General features: G+C 53.4%; 6 protein-coding genes across 6 annotated transcripts; 2 read left to right on the top strand and 4 right to left on the bottom strand.

Moving 5' to 3' along the window:
* Window positions 1-241: 241 nt before the first annotated feature.
* Window positions 242-3611, bottom strand: mfp (putative peroxisomal multifunctional beta-oxidation protein (MFP)). Its single transcript, XM_025612944.1, has 7 exons — window positions 3248-3611; window positions 2951-3178; window positions 2770-2878; window positions 2629-2718; window positions 2193-2580; window positions 1724-2132; window positions 242-1673 (listed from the first exon to the last, which is right to left on the bottom strand). The coding sequence occupies exons 1-7, from the start codon at window positions 3401-3403 to the stop codon at window positions 354-356; spliced, it is 2700 nt and encodes an 899-aa protein (XP_025461772.1). The 5' UTR covers window positions 3404-3611; the 3' UTR covers window positions 242-353.
* Window positions 3612-4406: 795 nt separating this feature from the next.
* Window positions 4407-5619, top strand: BO94DRAFT_591088 (TDA10 family protein; the record flags this gene model as incomplete). Its single annotated transcript, XM_025616086.1, has 4 exons — window positions 4407-4553; window positions 4629-5137; window positions 5202-5225; window positions 5289-5619. The coding sequence occupies 4 exons, from the start codon at window positions 4407-4409 to the stop codon at window positions 5617-5619; spliced, it is 1011 nt and encodes a 336-aa protein (XP_025461771.1).
* Window positions 5620-5672: 53 nt separating this feature from the next.
* BO94DRAFT_330848 (uncharacterized protein) lies at window positions 5673-6094 on the bottom strand. The gene has a single exon (XM_025606974.1). It carries the CDS (start codon window positions 5978-5980, stop codon window positions 5726-5728), a length of 255 nt encoding a protein of 84 aa, XP_025461770.1. The 5' UTR covers window positions 5981-6094; the 3' UTR covers window positions 5673-5725.
* A 49-nt stretch (window positions 6095-6143) lies between these two features.
* On the bottom strand, window positions 6144-7894 carry BO94DRAFT_561301 (60S ribosomal uL30 domain-containing protein; the record flags this gene model as incomplete). The annotated part of the gene is made up of 6 exons (XM_025614210.1): window positions 6144-6603; window positions 6660-6826; window positions 7015-7126; window positions 7248-7251; window positions 7718-7778; window positions 7871-7894. The coding sequence occupies 6 exons, from the start codon at window positions 7892-7894 to the stop codon at window positions 6144-6146; spliced, it is 828 nt and encodes a 275-aa protein (XP_025461769.1).
* A 162-nt stretch (window positions 7895-8056) lies between these two features.
* Window positions 8057-8909, top strand: BO94DRAFT_561300 (ESCRT-II subunit protein SNF8; the record flags this gene model as incomplete). The annotated part of the gene is made up of 2 exons (XM_025614209.1): window positions 8057-8532; window positions 8597-8909. 2 exons carry the CDS (start codon window positions 8057-8059, stop codon window positions 8907-8909), a joined length of 789 nt encoding a protein of 262 aa, XP_025461768.1.
* A 432-nt stretch (window positions 8910-9341) lies between these two features.
* Window positions 9342-12606, bottom strand: nip1 (translation initiation factor eIF3 core subunit c). Its single transcript, XM_025610427.1, has 2 exons — window positions 11922-12606; window positions 9342-11836 (listed from the first exon to the last, which is right to left on the bottom strand). The coding sequence occupies exons 1-2, from the start codon at window positions 12256-12258 to the stop codon at window positions 9582-9584; spliced, it is 2592 nt and encodes an 863-aa protein (XP_025461767.1). The 5' UTR covers window positions 12259-12606; the 3' UTR covers window positions 9342-9581.
* Window positions 12607-13501: the final 895 nt, after the last annotated feature.

Below are 13501 nucleotides of genomic sequence, written 5' to 3'. Positions count from 1 at the left end.
ACCTTGAGTTACCATACCTGACGGTCTGACACATCCCGAGCCAGAGCTGCCGCCTGTCCCAACAACCCCCGATCCTCCGCTTCATCATCCCCTCCTCTTCTGCAGGCACCCTCCGTTACTGATTGTCGGAATTTTATGACCTTTCCTCCCTCCTCAAATCAGAGACTCTCCGTTTGGAGATCGTCCGCTCCAAGATCGCTTACTAAGTAGCCTCGGAAGGGGTTTTGGAATATACATTTTTTTTTGTAGTTCACTCCAAATGATATTGCTTATTTCGACAGAACAATTTCATACCGCTTATGTACATACACATTCTGATGAATCAGATTCGTCCGGACCATCGTTCCGCTGTTTTACAACTTAGCCTTGGCGCCCTCCAACAGTTCTGCCCCGGCCCCCGTGATGGCCGGCTTGCCTGTCTCCACCACTGTTGTCTGGAAGAGAACCACATTGCCCTCCTTCCACATCTCTGTCTTCAGGGTCTGGCCAGGCAGCACCACTCCGGAGAAGCGAACCTTGAGGTTCTTAAAGGCGCCAAACGTGCTGAACACATGCTTGCCAGAGACGCCAAGAGAGCAGAGGCCGTGCAGGATCGGGGTCTTGAACCCACCCACCTTGCTGAACTCGGGGTCAATGTGCAGAGGGTTGCGGTCGCCGTTGAGGCGGTACAACGCAGCCTGGTCTTCCGAGGTCTTCTCCTCGACAACCGCATCGGGCTTGCGCTGAGGGGGCTTGTAGGACGCAACGGCAGCCTTGGGGCGGCGAGCAGTGGGCTTGGGCGATCCGCCAAAGCCGCCGCTGCCACGGATGAACACGGTCGACTCGTTATAGAAGAGCTCCTCTCCAGTGTTCGCATCCTTGGTGGTGTAGCCGGAAACGACCAGGGCTGCATTGCCCTTGTCCACCACGTCGATAAGCTTGGGGTAGGTCAAGGTCTTGGCCGCAGTGGGAATGGGGAACTTGCGGACTTCCATGTACTGCTCGCCATGCAGCAACATCATCGGTGAGTAGTTGGCGACGATGTCTTCCATGTTCCAAGGGTTGGCGGTGTTGAACCAAGGGATCACACCGTACGTGGGCAGAGCCTGGAAGTGCTCGTTGTTCTCGTACACCAGGGGAAGGTCGGTGCGCTTGGCACCCAGGCTGAGGTTGTAGAGGATGATATCACGATCCACGTAGTCGAAGGGCGTTCCTTCCGTAGTGGCTTGCTTGGCCGTCTCGATAGCTTGCAGGATGTCGTTACCGCCATCTCCACCCTTGCGGTTGCTCATGTTGGCCATGATCTTCTCGGAGCCGGCCTGGCCGTCTTCAGGGTGGTCAGTACGACCATCCTCGAAATTGGTGATCGCCTTCCAGTTCTTGAGCACTTCCTCGGGGGTAAGTTTGACGTCGACGGGGAATCCGTGGCCACCCGAACGCTGCCAGCGAGTGCGGGAGAACCATCCGCTGCCACACTCGTACAGGCCCTTGGTAGTAGGCTCCGGCAAGATATCGGAGCAAAGAAGAGCCACCAGGGGAGCCACATAGTCAGGCTTGAATGCCTGGACCATCTCCTCGGGCATGATAGTGCGGGTCATGTTGGTACCAGCATTGGGGGCGATCGTGTTAACCTTGATGTTGTATTTGGCACCCTCGAGAGCCAGTGTGCGGGAGAAACCAAGGATACCGAGTTTCTGATACATAATTAGTACTGCCCAGGCTAGTCTTTCAATACTTGACTTACTGCTGCAGCATAGTTGGCCTGGCCAAAGTTTCCGTAGATACCGCTAGTGCTTGCAGTGTTGACAATGCGACCATACTTCTGCTTGAGCATATAAGGCCAGGCAGCCTTGGTCACCTTGTAGGTGCCACGCAAGTGGACGTTGATAACAGGGTTCCACAGGTCGTCATTCATGTTGTTGAAAGCCTTGTCACGTAGGATACCGGCATTGTTGATCAGGATGTCGATCCGGCCGAATGTGTCAATGGCTGTCTTGACAACATTCTCACCATCTTCGCAGGATGCCTTGTTACCAACGGCCTGGCCACCCATCTTCTTGATTTCCTGGACGACGGGCTCGGGGTCAACAAGATCGTTCACGACGACGGCAGCACCAAGCTTAGCGAAAAGCAGACAGTAGGCACGGCCAAGGCTGTGAAGATGTTAGCAACAGACAGTTTCTCCAATCGTAATGTTTTTCGGTGTCACATACCCATTACCACCACCAGTGACCAGGGCAACCTTGCCCTTGAAGTCGGGTTCCTCACCTCCCTGGGCGCTGGACAATTTCAAGCCATCCTCCAAGAGGGTCATAAAATCAGCGGGCCCCGTGGGATAGCTGGGCTGGGAGAAGTCATTGACATCGTTCCACTTCCTAGCAATGGCGCCAGGAGTCAAAGAAGCATCGGTCTTCAGCAGAGCTCCCTTGGCGCGCTCCCAGCGCAACTTGGCCACATGTCCACCACCGACCTCATAGATGCCCCCAGACTCAGTAGTGTTGGTTGAGTGGACCAAAGCAGCCACCAAGGGAACAACCCAGTCGGGTTTGAGGTTCTCCAGGACCTCCGGGGGCATGACTGTGGCCGTCATGCGGCTAGCGGCTGTTTCGAGTCAGCCACTGCATGGTCAAGGGATCTGACACGACATACCAATCGGCGCAATAACGTTCGCGAGAATGTTGTACTTGGCGCCTTCTTTCGCCAGCGTCTCAGTGAACCCCACCTGACCAAGTTTGGCCGCTTGGTTGATCAGCTAAGCACACCACAGATATCAAGGTACTCGAAGCATACCGGAGTAGTTTGCCTGACCGAAGCTACCGAAAAGACCAGCTGATGAAGCAGTGTTGATAACGCGGCCATACTTTTGTTTCCGGAAGTGAGGCCATGCGGCTCTGGCGCACTGTAGACAACCGAGTCCAGCGTCAGCAACTCAAGAGGCTGAACCAAGAAGCTGTATATTTTCCTGGCCTACCTTGTATGCGCCGTATGTGTGCACTCTGTTGATAAGATCCCAATCTTGGTCTTTCATGTTCTTGAAGCTGACATCCCGCAGGATACCAGCATTGTTGAGGAGAACATCGATGCGGCCAAAGTTCTTGATCGCGGTTTCAATGATAGCTTCACCGTTCTCAACACTGTCGTAGTTTGCTACTGCCTTGCCGCCAGCAGCTCTGATTTCCTCGACAACCACATCGGCAGCCTAGGAAAGACAGTTGGAGTCAGCGAAGATAGACAAAGGCATCGGGGGCATGTGACTAGTGACACCGACCTTGGCCGACTTGCCCTCGCCAGAGTGAGAACCGCCGAGATCGTTGACAACGACATTAGCACCTCTTGAAGCAAAGAAGAGGGCATAAGCCTTGCCCAAGCCACCACCAGCTCCTGTTACAACCACGGTCTGGTTGTCGAAGCGCAGCTCAGACATCTTAGGTAATGTGAAGAGGGAGAGAGGGGATGTCAAGGAATGGAGGAATCGGGGAGAGAGAGAATAGGATCACAATGAAAAAGGGAGATGAGTCGGGGGGTATTATATGGCGCTTAAGTTGAAGAAGAAGTTTCAAGAGGTTGATTGTCTGGGGGAAAAGAAAGGAAGAATCCGGGGGGGTACCACTCTTGATGTTGACCGCGAGCTGGGGAACGGTCGCAGTGCTCGGCAAGGCGGGCGAGGAACCTCGGCATCTTTTGGCTGCTGAAGCTCGGAGGTTTGGCTGCCTGGCGCTAGACCGATCGGGCGTGGCAGATGATGGGCCTTCACATGCCGATGGGGATTATTCTCTGGTCCATGATCTAATCATTCAATCCTAACTTCCAGAGGGACTTTCAAGCTCCCCTGGCTTTCGATTCGGATTATCAGACCGGGGCCCCCTTCTTCTCCGTTCGACTCTTGCTCTGTACACACCCATGGTTTGCGATGGGCCTACGTGTCCCCTCTGAGGCAGTCTTCACAGAATGAAGATGACTGAATGAATGAATGCCCGTGATCGACAAACCTGCATAGACTGTCCATAACTTACAATACAGGCTTTCGAATCCATTGACTTCCTCAGGCCTGTGCTGCCCTGCTGACTCAGACATGTGATTCTCAACCAACGTCATGCCACGTGCTGCCAGTCACTTGATCCTCTTCTAATTCAGTTTGTTCAGTCTATTCAGTCAGTCTAATAGAAGCTATGCATCTTCAAGGGATACAGATCCACCTCCGGAGAACTGTGCTACGTCTCAGTCATGGCGGGGAATACTTCAGCCAAAACAATTGCCCCCAGGTTTTCCCGCTCGGATCACCTCCGAAGCTTAGCAGTAGTAGTCCACTGTATACCATCATCGTAGTCCCTCCATCCATATAAAACCCCAACAACATAAACAAATAGAACGATCTCTTCCTTCCTCCTCCTCCCAAAAGCACCATTCCCACCCCCTAGCCACCCATTATGCCCGAAATCATCGACGACAAATCCCAACACTGCATCCCGTTCCTACTGGAACGCCTAAAAGCCCACCAAGCGCGGCATCCCACCAATACCCCGCCATTCTTCCTCGGTCTGAACGGCGTCCAGGGTGCCGGCAAAACAGTCCTGGTATGTGAGCCGAGGAGCACCACACCCATTGTCAATCGAGAAACAGAAAGAAAGACTAACCAATTCGTCTATCAGGTCTCCACCCTCCAATCCACCCTTCGATCCCCGCCCTACTCCCTCTCCGTGGTCACTCTGTCCCTCGACGACCTCTACCTCACCCACGAGGAACAGCGTAACCTAGCCAAGGCTCATCCCTCGAATCCTCTTCTCCAGCACCGCGGCCAACCTGGGACTCATGATCTAGCGCTAGCAGAAGAGGTGTTTGCTTCTCTGCGGGCGGGTCGTCGCACGGCGGTTCCGGCGTACGATAAGTCCGCGTTTTCGGGACAGGGGAATCGGGTTCCGGGGGAGCAGTGGGAGATTGTGAATCAGGATGGGGAGGAGCAGGTGAAGGTTGTCATCTTCGAGGGGTGGTGTGTTGGGTTCCGAGCGTGGGATGAGGAGGTGTTGCGGGGGAAGTGGGAGGAGGCGGTTCGGCGGAGGGAGCAGGGTGGTGGTTCATATAAGGGGAGATTGGGATTCGTGGAGTTTGAGGATGTCAAGACGGTCAACAATGCGCTGAGGAGATATGATTTGATTACGGAGTGAGTTTATGCGGTTCTGGTATTTGGATTGGATGTGATTGGACGGGGCTAATTGGTTGTGCAGTCAGTTGGATGCTCTGATTCATATGTGAGTGATGAGTGGATGGATTGATGGCTATGCTTGGGATCTGTTGTGCTGATTTTTTTATAGAGATGCGCAGGATCTGCATTTCGTCTATGATTGGCGACAGGAGCAGGAGAGGACACTTCGCGCTGCTAAGGGGACTGGGATGACTGAGGAACAGGTTACTCATTTTGTCAACGGCTGTGAGGGTCATTTATTGGAAGCTTGGGATGATAAGCTGATTGAAGATTTAGATTATCCGTCTTATGAACTTTTCAGCGAAACCCTCCGGCAGGGCGCTTTCAAGCCTGTCCCCCATGCTACTACCGCATCAGCTCCATCGACTGGGTGGGAAGGAAGGCAGCTTCGTTTGGTCGTGGATAAGAACAGAAAAGTTCAAGAGGTCATTCGAATCTAAAGGGTTCATTTGATGATCCCGCGTTGAGGGAATATTGGAGGGATTGCGAGGTCCATATATATATCTCGAGATACGAGTACATATTGCATATTCTAACACCATTAGACTATTCATACAACGAATAGGGATAAAAGGAGACATGAATCAAAAGACCCAAAAGGATAAACTGAACATAACACCCATAGGAATAAAAGCATTCATTGATATTATATTCGAGGTCATGTGCATGTATAGGGATCCTCATCGAACACTTCGCGCCAGGACAACTATCGAGGCCACTAGGCCTACAGAGGAACTGAGTGATTTGAACGAGTGGAGTTCCAAGAACGAACACTGAGAGGCAGCAGCTCGGGATACACATTTACATTGCCAAACTATAGGAAACATATTACAATGCTAGTGACCAAGATCAGGTTGTACGAAGCTTTTGAATTTTTGAACCCAGCTTTTAGACCAGTACCCGCTAACTAGGAAAGTCGGACCTCATTACAACCCGGTACGGACAACCATCACCGAGAATGAATCTAGTTCATCTGGCGGATGAGGCCGTTGATGTTCTCCTCACGGTTACCGTAGTCACCACCCTCGATGAAGTGCTTGAACTTGCGGGTGTGGAAGCCACCAGTGGGGTTGGAGAGCTTGAAGGGCCACAGGAAGTTGTTGGCCTGCTTGAAGTTGGGGCCAACGGTGTAGATCTCGTGGATCAGATCCTCCATGCAGACAATGCCGTACTTGCCGAGGTGCTCCTCAATGATCTGGTTGTCAGTGAGGGCAACACGCTGCTTGTCGACCTTTCCGTAACCGCGCTTGTAGACGAGCTCACGGATGGACTTGAGGTTGGGGTAACCGTAGGCGATGTAGGGGTTGATGATGGTCAACATCTCCTGGGTAGCCTTGGTAAGACGGACGAAGGTACCGTTGTTGATCTGGAGCAGACGGAGCAGCTGGAGGATCTTGCGGGGCTGGGGAGGGATCTTGTTGATACTAGAAAGCTGTTAATACAAGACACTGATGGAGGACATCATCAAGCCTGAACTTACCCCTTGATACGGATGACGAAGACAAGCTTGGGCTCGTCAGCAACGTAGAAGTTACCCTCCTTGCGGGCAACGCGGGCAAGGCGGATCTTCTCGCGCTCAGCATCGCGGTACTCCTTGACGTAGGACTCGGCACGCTTGAAGATGACGGCGCGCTTCTCCTTGTTGGCCTGGATTCATCTGTTAGCAGATGGCCTAATCAAATGACTCAAGAACAAAAATCATTTGAAGCTTCATTTTCAGCCCCGAAAGATGGTTAACGAAGCGACAGCATTGACCGTAGTCTAGTCGCGTGATAGGTTGTTGTCATCACTATAGAAGGAAGAGAAGGAAAAAAAGAAAATCGGTAAACACTTACGGCCTTCTTCTTCTCGGCCTCCTCACGGGCAACAGCGCGAGCCTGCTCCTGGCTCTTGCGCTTCTTGAGGAGGGTCTCGGGGACGAGGACCTGCTCCTGGGTGGGGACAGTGCTGTTAAGGTCAGTATAGTCCGTCCGCATTGGTTACACAATGGACTTTCGCCGAGTGTTAGAATTGCAGCTATAGTGCCACATTCTCGTACTGAAGGCAAATGATAAAAGCACCCGACGACATCCCTTTGATCGGTGAGGTAGGATTTTCACCTGTTAAGCGCACGTTTGGGCCCGCTACTGCTTGTGCATTTCCAGCACAAGGATTGCAAGCCCGCAGCGACAATGACAAGTAAACTATCCTCATCCGACAAAACCCCAAGCATAGCGCTCAGGAAGTGGTATTGACGCCCTTCACCTGGGCCGTGTCCAATTATGGCGCATAGCACACGATGATAGCTGACAACAATCCTTTTGGAGGCGAAGGTTGTAACACCTTCAACCTCAACACCCCAGACCACGCCTCATCCGATCCTCATGTTCCTAATATGTTCTTAGGCGATTCAGGGGAGAGGCGGTCGCGGGAAAGATCGAGCTGGTGCTTAGCGACCGTTTCTGATCGCAGCATCTCCAGCGAGAAAGGACGACTATAACTGAACCTCACAGGCTCGTACAGCGAATCAGCCGCTGGGGATCTCAAAGGGAGTCTCACGTAGCAGTGGAGGCCATTGTGACGGTCCGTAGAGTTCGCGAGTTGGGCGATTTGGCGAAGGCTGTCGTACTGGAAGAAGATCAAGAAGAAAAATCGCTGCAACTTCGAGAAAAATGGGTTGTGTGGGTGGATCTCATGCGCTAAGCCCAAGACGGCTAGCCCAGATGGCCGGCCCATATGCTCTCTTTTGGACTTTTGGTCCGGCCAGCCCTTATCGATACAGGGTATCAACGGGTCAGCTGACCGGCTCCGATAAGCGCCAGTGGCCGCATGACAACATCCGGGCCCTCTCCTACCCCACGCCCTCACTCCCCCCCAAAGGTCAGACTGCAAATCGCCATGGCTACTCGTCGAGGCGTCGGACTTGGCGCCTTTGCCAACCGGACTCAAGCCAGCCAGTTCTTTGCTAGCCATGGCGCCACCCTGCGCTCCTCCCACCTCTCCTCGTTGCAGACGCAGCTGTCTGTATTCCAGTCGTTGCTCCACACCTTCGCGCTGGAACACAGCTCTACGATCAAGTCGAATCCGACGTTTCGAGCGGAGTTTGCCCGTATGTGCAATGCGATTGGGGTCGACCCCCTTGCAGCGAGCAATGTCAAAGGCAAGAACGCGCGGAAAGGATTAGGCGAGATTGGCAGCTTCTGGACTCAGATCATGGGTGGAGACATGAATGACTTCTACTTCGAAGTCGCTGTCCGAGTGGTGGAACTTTGCCGAGCAACCCGAAGCGAGAACGGCGGCTTGATCGGGGTGGAGGAATGCCGGAAAAGAGTAGGCAAAGGCAAGGCTATTGGCAGTGGACTAGAAGTTACAGAGTATGCACGCCTGGCCCATGCAGTAGTGACAGCACTGACCCACGTCATATTCCCCACTATGTAGTGACGATGTTCTTCGGGCTGTTAAGAGTCTCGAGCCGCTTGGCTCGGGGTTCTCGATTATTCGAGTTGGAAGCAAGCAATATATTCGATCGATCCCAAAGGAGCTGAATACAGATCAGGCCACAGTGCTTGAGGTTATCCAGATTCTGGGTTACGTGAGCATATCGATGTTGCAAGTAAACCTTAACTGGGAAAAGGCTCGATCGCAGACCGTTATTGATGATCTTCTAGCAGATGGTCTGGTCTGGATAGATGCTCAAGCGGAAGAAAACGAATACTGGTCCCCTCAAAACCTACTAGATGACAGTGGTTGAGTGCGGCGTTATGTTAGCGAACGCCATTGGGATTAGCACAACATCTTGTCCTCGGCTTATATATCATGACCGAAAAAGCAACACTATAGGGATTCGGGGCTGATACAAGTGTCTATCGGTACTGGATCGTTAAGTCGAATACTCGCCTTAACGTATAAGCCTTGTTAAAAATGGGCCAGACCGAAGCGGATTAGAATATGCAGTGGGCACTTGGCCTAGAGTCCACCATGGCAGAATTGTGGTCTTGTCCGAACCGCGTTGATGGATGACGGCTTGTGGGACTGCGTCTATATGTATATAGTACAAGTCTGCCTCCAACAAGACTGCTATGTTATAGCCGTTTGTATGTTTTCAGCCGGGGGAGGATATCACCGTTGTCTGGGAATCTACTGCCTATACGTGAGAAATCTTGAACTACTCTTTGCACCCTCAATGCACACTTTGAACGTTCACATCTCCGTATTTCCCTCGTTCATTCCAAACGTGATATTCATCTGCGGATAGTAAAATACGATATGCGTGACAGTAGGAAAATCTAAGAAAAGGGCGATAACAGTCGCCCAGCGAGAAAGAAATGACCATAATGGGTAAGAGCACATGGAATCATACGCAGTTAAATTCCAGAAGGAGCATTAGAACCATGAAAAGAAATCAATGCCATTAGATTCAATTTTATGCCTTGATCGCTCCGCCCAATGCACCACCGCCGAACTGCTGTCCACCAGGCCGACGACCCTGCTGGCCACCAGGGAATCTGGGGCCACCACGGGCTTGGCCAGGAGGTCCACGACCACGGCCACCACGGGCGCCGGCGCCCTGATCGCGCTGGAAGGCGTTGGCCATGCCTTGAGTACGCTGCTCGAGAGTCTTTTCGTTGGCCTCCAGAAGGTTCATCGACTTGTCTGCAAGGGTGACGATCTGGGACTGGAGACGCGAGAGCTCAACGCCCTTGCGGAACACAATGGCGTCATTGACCTGGTCGAGAGCAGCTGCCAATTCCTCGTGAGAGATCATACGGCTAATGATGGCGGCGATCTTCTTCTCGGGGAGCTCGAACATGGTAGCCAGAGTGGCGATGGAGAGGCTGTCGTAGAAGGGAGCGTAGGTGAAAAGGTATGTCCTCAATCCCTCCTCCTGGATCTGCTGGGACAACATCTCCTTGATCTTGTCGGGCTGGGGCATCAAATCCCAGATCTTGATCGAGTTGAGCATCTCCGCGGCCTTCTTCCAGTCACCCGCAGCGAGGAACTTGGCACTCATGATGACACCGTCACGGGTGTTTTCGGCGGGGCCGGTGAAGACCTGGCGCTCGTTGTAGTCCAGCATACGACGGAAGGTCTTGGAGATGACACGGCGTTTCATCTCGGGGGAGGACGAGGTCTGAGCCATCAAGGGAACCTCCAAGAACATGCTCGATGTGAGGTAGATGCACTCGAGGAGCTCCAAGTTGATATGCATGTGGAAGGGCAGCTGACGCTGACGCTCCAGGCGCTCCTGTTCAGGCGAAACAGTAGAGTAGCGCTGGAGGATGATACCCTGAGCCAACAGTTCCTTCTGACGTCCACTGCCACAAACCTCAGAGAGAGTGTTCTGAGCCTCGTAGATCAGGCCGGCCCTGAAAGCGCACAGACCGATTTGAACAAGAGTGCGGTTGAAGAGAATCTGGGTGCTAACGTCGAAGTTGGCGATGTTCTCCGTAAGATGGGACATGAGCATCAGGTCACGAGAGCGGTAGTACTGGTCATGCAAGGCAAGGAAGTAGATCTGGCACAGCATAGCACGAGCCCGGATGATACCATCGCTGTTCTTGAACAGGTAGTTGCACAGAGTCTGAACGAGGTTGGTCACATCGCCCGTGTTGGCGCGAGGGGTGATGTTGGTGTCCAACTCCGAGGGAAGAGCCTTCCAGGTACCCTCCTCCAGAATCGTGACAACCTGAGACGGCTTGAAGTAGATGTGCTCCAATCTCCTCATGACCACCCGGTTAAGGCTGTCCTGTCTGGGATCACTCTTCTCAGCCTTGGTAAGACCCTCGACGTACACCTGGGTGCGCACAAGGTTGGTGTACAGCTGCTTCTCATCACCCAGACGGTCGATGTACTCGGCAGTGTGGGGGTCGATGTGCTGCAGGGAACGGGTGAGCTCATCATCCAGTCTCTCGACGTATGAGACAATGCTGCCGGGGATGTGAAGGACCTCGCCGGGAGCGGGCTGGGGCTGCTTCTCATCGTCCTCCCACTCCTCAGCACCCTCAGTAACGACATAGGTGCGGTTGTTCTCGAGAACGGACAGAAGGGTAGCGAACTCTTGTTCGGCGAACTTCCACTGATCGACGGCCATGTAGTTACTGGTGGACGACGAAGTAAGATCGAAACGAGTGGAGATCATGGTCAGGTAGATACGGATGCGCTGGTAGGGGGACTGAGCAACCTCCAGAAGCTTCTCCATGGTCCGGATTTGCTCCAGACGATCCGTGTTCTTCTTTCCGCGGGACTCGACAATGACACGGAGGTGCTTCAGGATGCTCTCGGGGGTGTATTGGAGGGTCTTGCCGCCACGGCCGACGGTTGCGAAACCATCGTCAGTGCTGGCAACTTCAACAGGGGCTTCGATACGCTCGATCTTGGTCAGGCGAGGGGCGGCGGCGACGGGGCGGGCCACTTCCTCCTTGGCGTCCATAAAGGTGTCCTTGTTCTGCCTGTACTTGTCGATCTGAACGGCATAGTCCTTGTTGTTCTTCTTGATACGCTGCTTCACGGCGTTGAATCCCTTGGCGTTGCTGGCGTTCATCTTCTTGTTGCTAGACTTCTGCTTCGACATGGTCTCGTTGACGAAATCCTCCAGGTCCGCGACGGTCTTGACGTAGATTCTAGGGGTAGGGCCGGACTGGACGATCTTGACGATTTGACGGTTCAGCTTGTCGAACTCTATGCACCCATGTTAGTATCGAAGCGCTTCCTCCCCTTTCCCGCGGACCCAGAATCCATCATCTTCACCCCAGGGCCAACGCACCTGTCGAGATGACCGCCCAATCATTGATTTTCTCGGCATTTTCGATCAGCTTCACGGTGTTTTCGAGCTCCTCCAGCCGCTTGTCCTTGGCACTCTTGACGACAGTCACTCGCTCCTCGTCCTCGCTTTCTTCGCTTTCGGAGACATTCTTGATGAAACGGTTGGCACCGGTTTTACCGGCATCCTCGTCCTCGGACGAGGACTCCTCATCCGACTCCTCTTCCTCGCTGGACTCCTCCTCGGACTGCTCCTCCTCCTCGCGATCGGAGTAGACCTCCTCCTCGTCGGAAGAGCTGGACTCGCTGTCACTACCGCCACCGTAGAAGAAACGCGACATGGTTGTGGGTGGGTTTTCAGACGCTCGAGATCGGGGAAAGTCGCGGAAATCTAAGGACGGCGGTCTCTGTCGGCGGCCGGGGGGTAGACGCAGGTGAAAAGGCCGATCGGTCTGGTCTGTTGCCTGGCAGGAAAATCCGTTGTGAGGGTTCGGAGCCGCAGAGGTTGGGCGGGCGCGAGTCACACACGAAATTTAAGCGAGCCGGCGCCTAACCACAACAGGCAGGCGGCAGCTCCGGGACGCGGATGGCTTTGTCCTTTTGGACTCCTCCCCTCCCACTCCAGACTCTTTTGGATCCATGATCCACGGCCTACGACGGTATTGCGGAGCTCCGGTTCCCTTCATACCTACACAGCACACTAGATACGACCCAACTGTTGCAGGGGCCCTTCCCCCACCACCTCCTCCCCTCCTCCCCTCCTCCCGGTACGCATACGTGCTTGGCTCGACTCGTTCGGGTTCATCTAGCAGACACCCCGTGGGGAAAAAAAGGAGAGCAGCCTAGCTTTTCCGGCCCCTCTGACCCGGGCCTCACTTCTCATATTTTGATATCCAAGTTACAGTGATGTGGTTCTTCGAAAAATCGCGCAAAAGAAACAGAACAGAAGAAGAGAAGGACATGTCTTGCATGGCGCATAGCAGTGGCATCTCTGTGCAAATATTCGGTAGAAGGACATGAAATTCAAGAATCAACATATATCGCGGTCTTTCCAAGTACTCCTGGCTATGCTGAAAACAGCCACATACAGACCTAGGAGAATGGACAGGGGAGAATGATAAAATGAGCATGAGCATCGGGAACCCTGCAGCGTTCAACTATAGGGAAAGGTGCACCTATCCTCCGTAGCGGGGTGCGGAAACTCGACGGGTAGTCCACCCGCGTTCACCGCCACGGCGGAGGTCTGACGGTAAATATATCTTGTGGGAAGTTATGCCTCCTGTCGTGCAGGGGGACTTTGTTCCGTCCCGTGCCTACTAACAAGGCAAACTGATTGTCGCAGCACTATGAAAACATAACTCATTCGCATCAGGGACCCATCCAGGTATCGGGAGAAGCTGGTCGGACTGAGCTCGGGATCAAACAGTCTCCCAGATACTAAGCAGACAGGGGAGCTCATATTGGTGTAGCTCTGCGCCCACCTAGCTATGCATGCGTATGCAGCCCATACTTGCTCATAAAAGGAAATGACTTGTCCGTAAGGTCGATGCACCTTGGGGTGCCACCAACCTGCTCCTGACATGC

This window comes from Aspergillus sclerotioniger, assembly GCF_003184525.1.
Source record: "Aspergillus sclerotioniger CBS 115572 chromosome Unknown BO94scaffold_50, whole genome shotgun sequence".
NCBI lineage: Eukaryota > Fungi > Ascomycota > Eurotiomycetes > Eurotiales > Aspergillaceae > Aspergillus > Aspergillus sclerotioniger.
The sequence above is the reverse complement of the archived record's forward strand: the minus strand, read 5'-3'. Positions and strand labels throughout refer to the sequence as shown.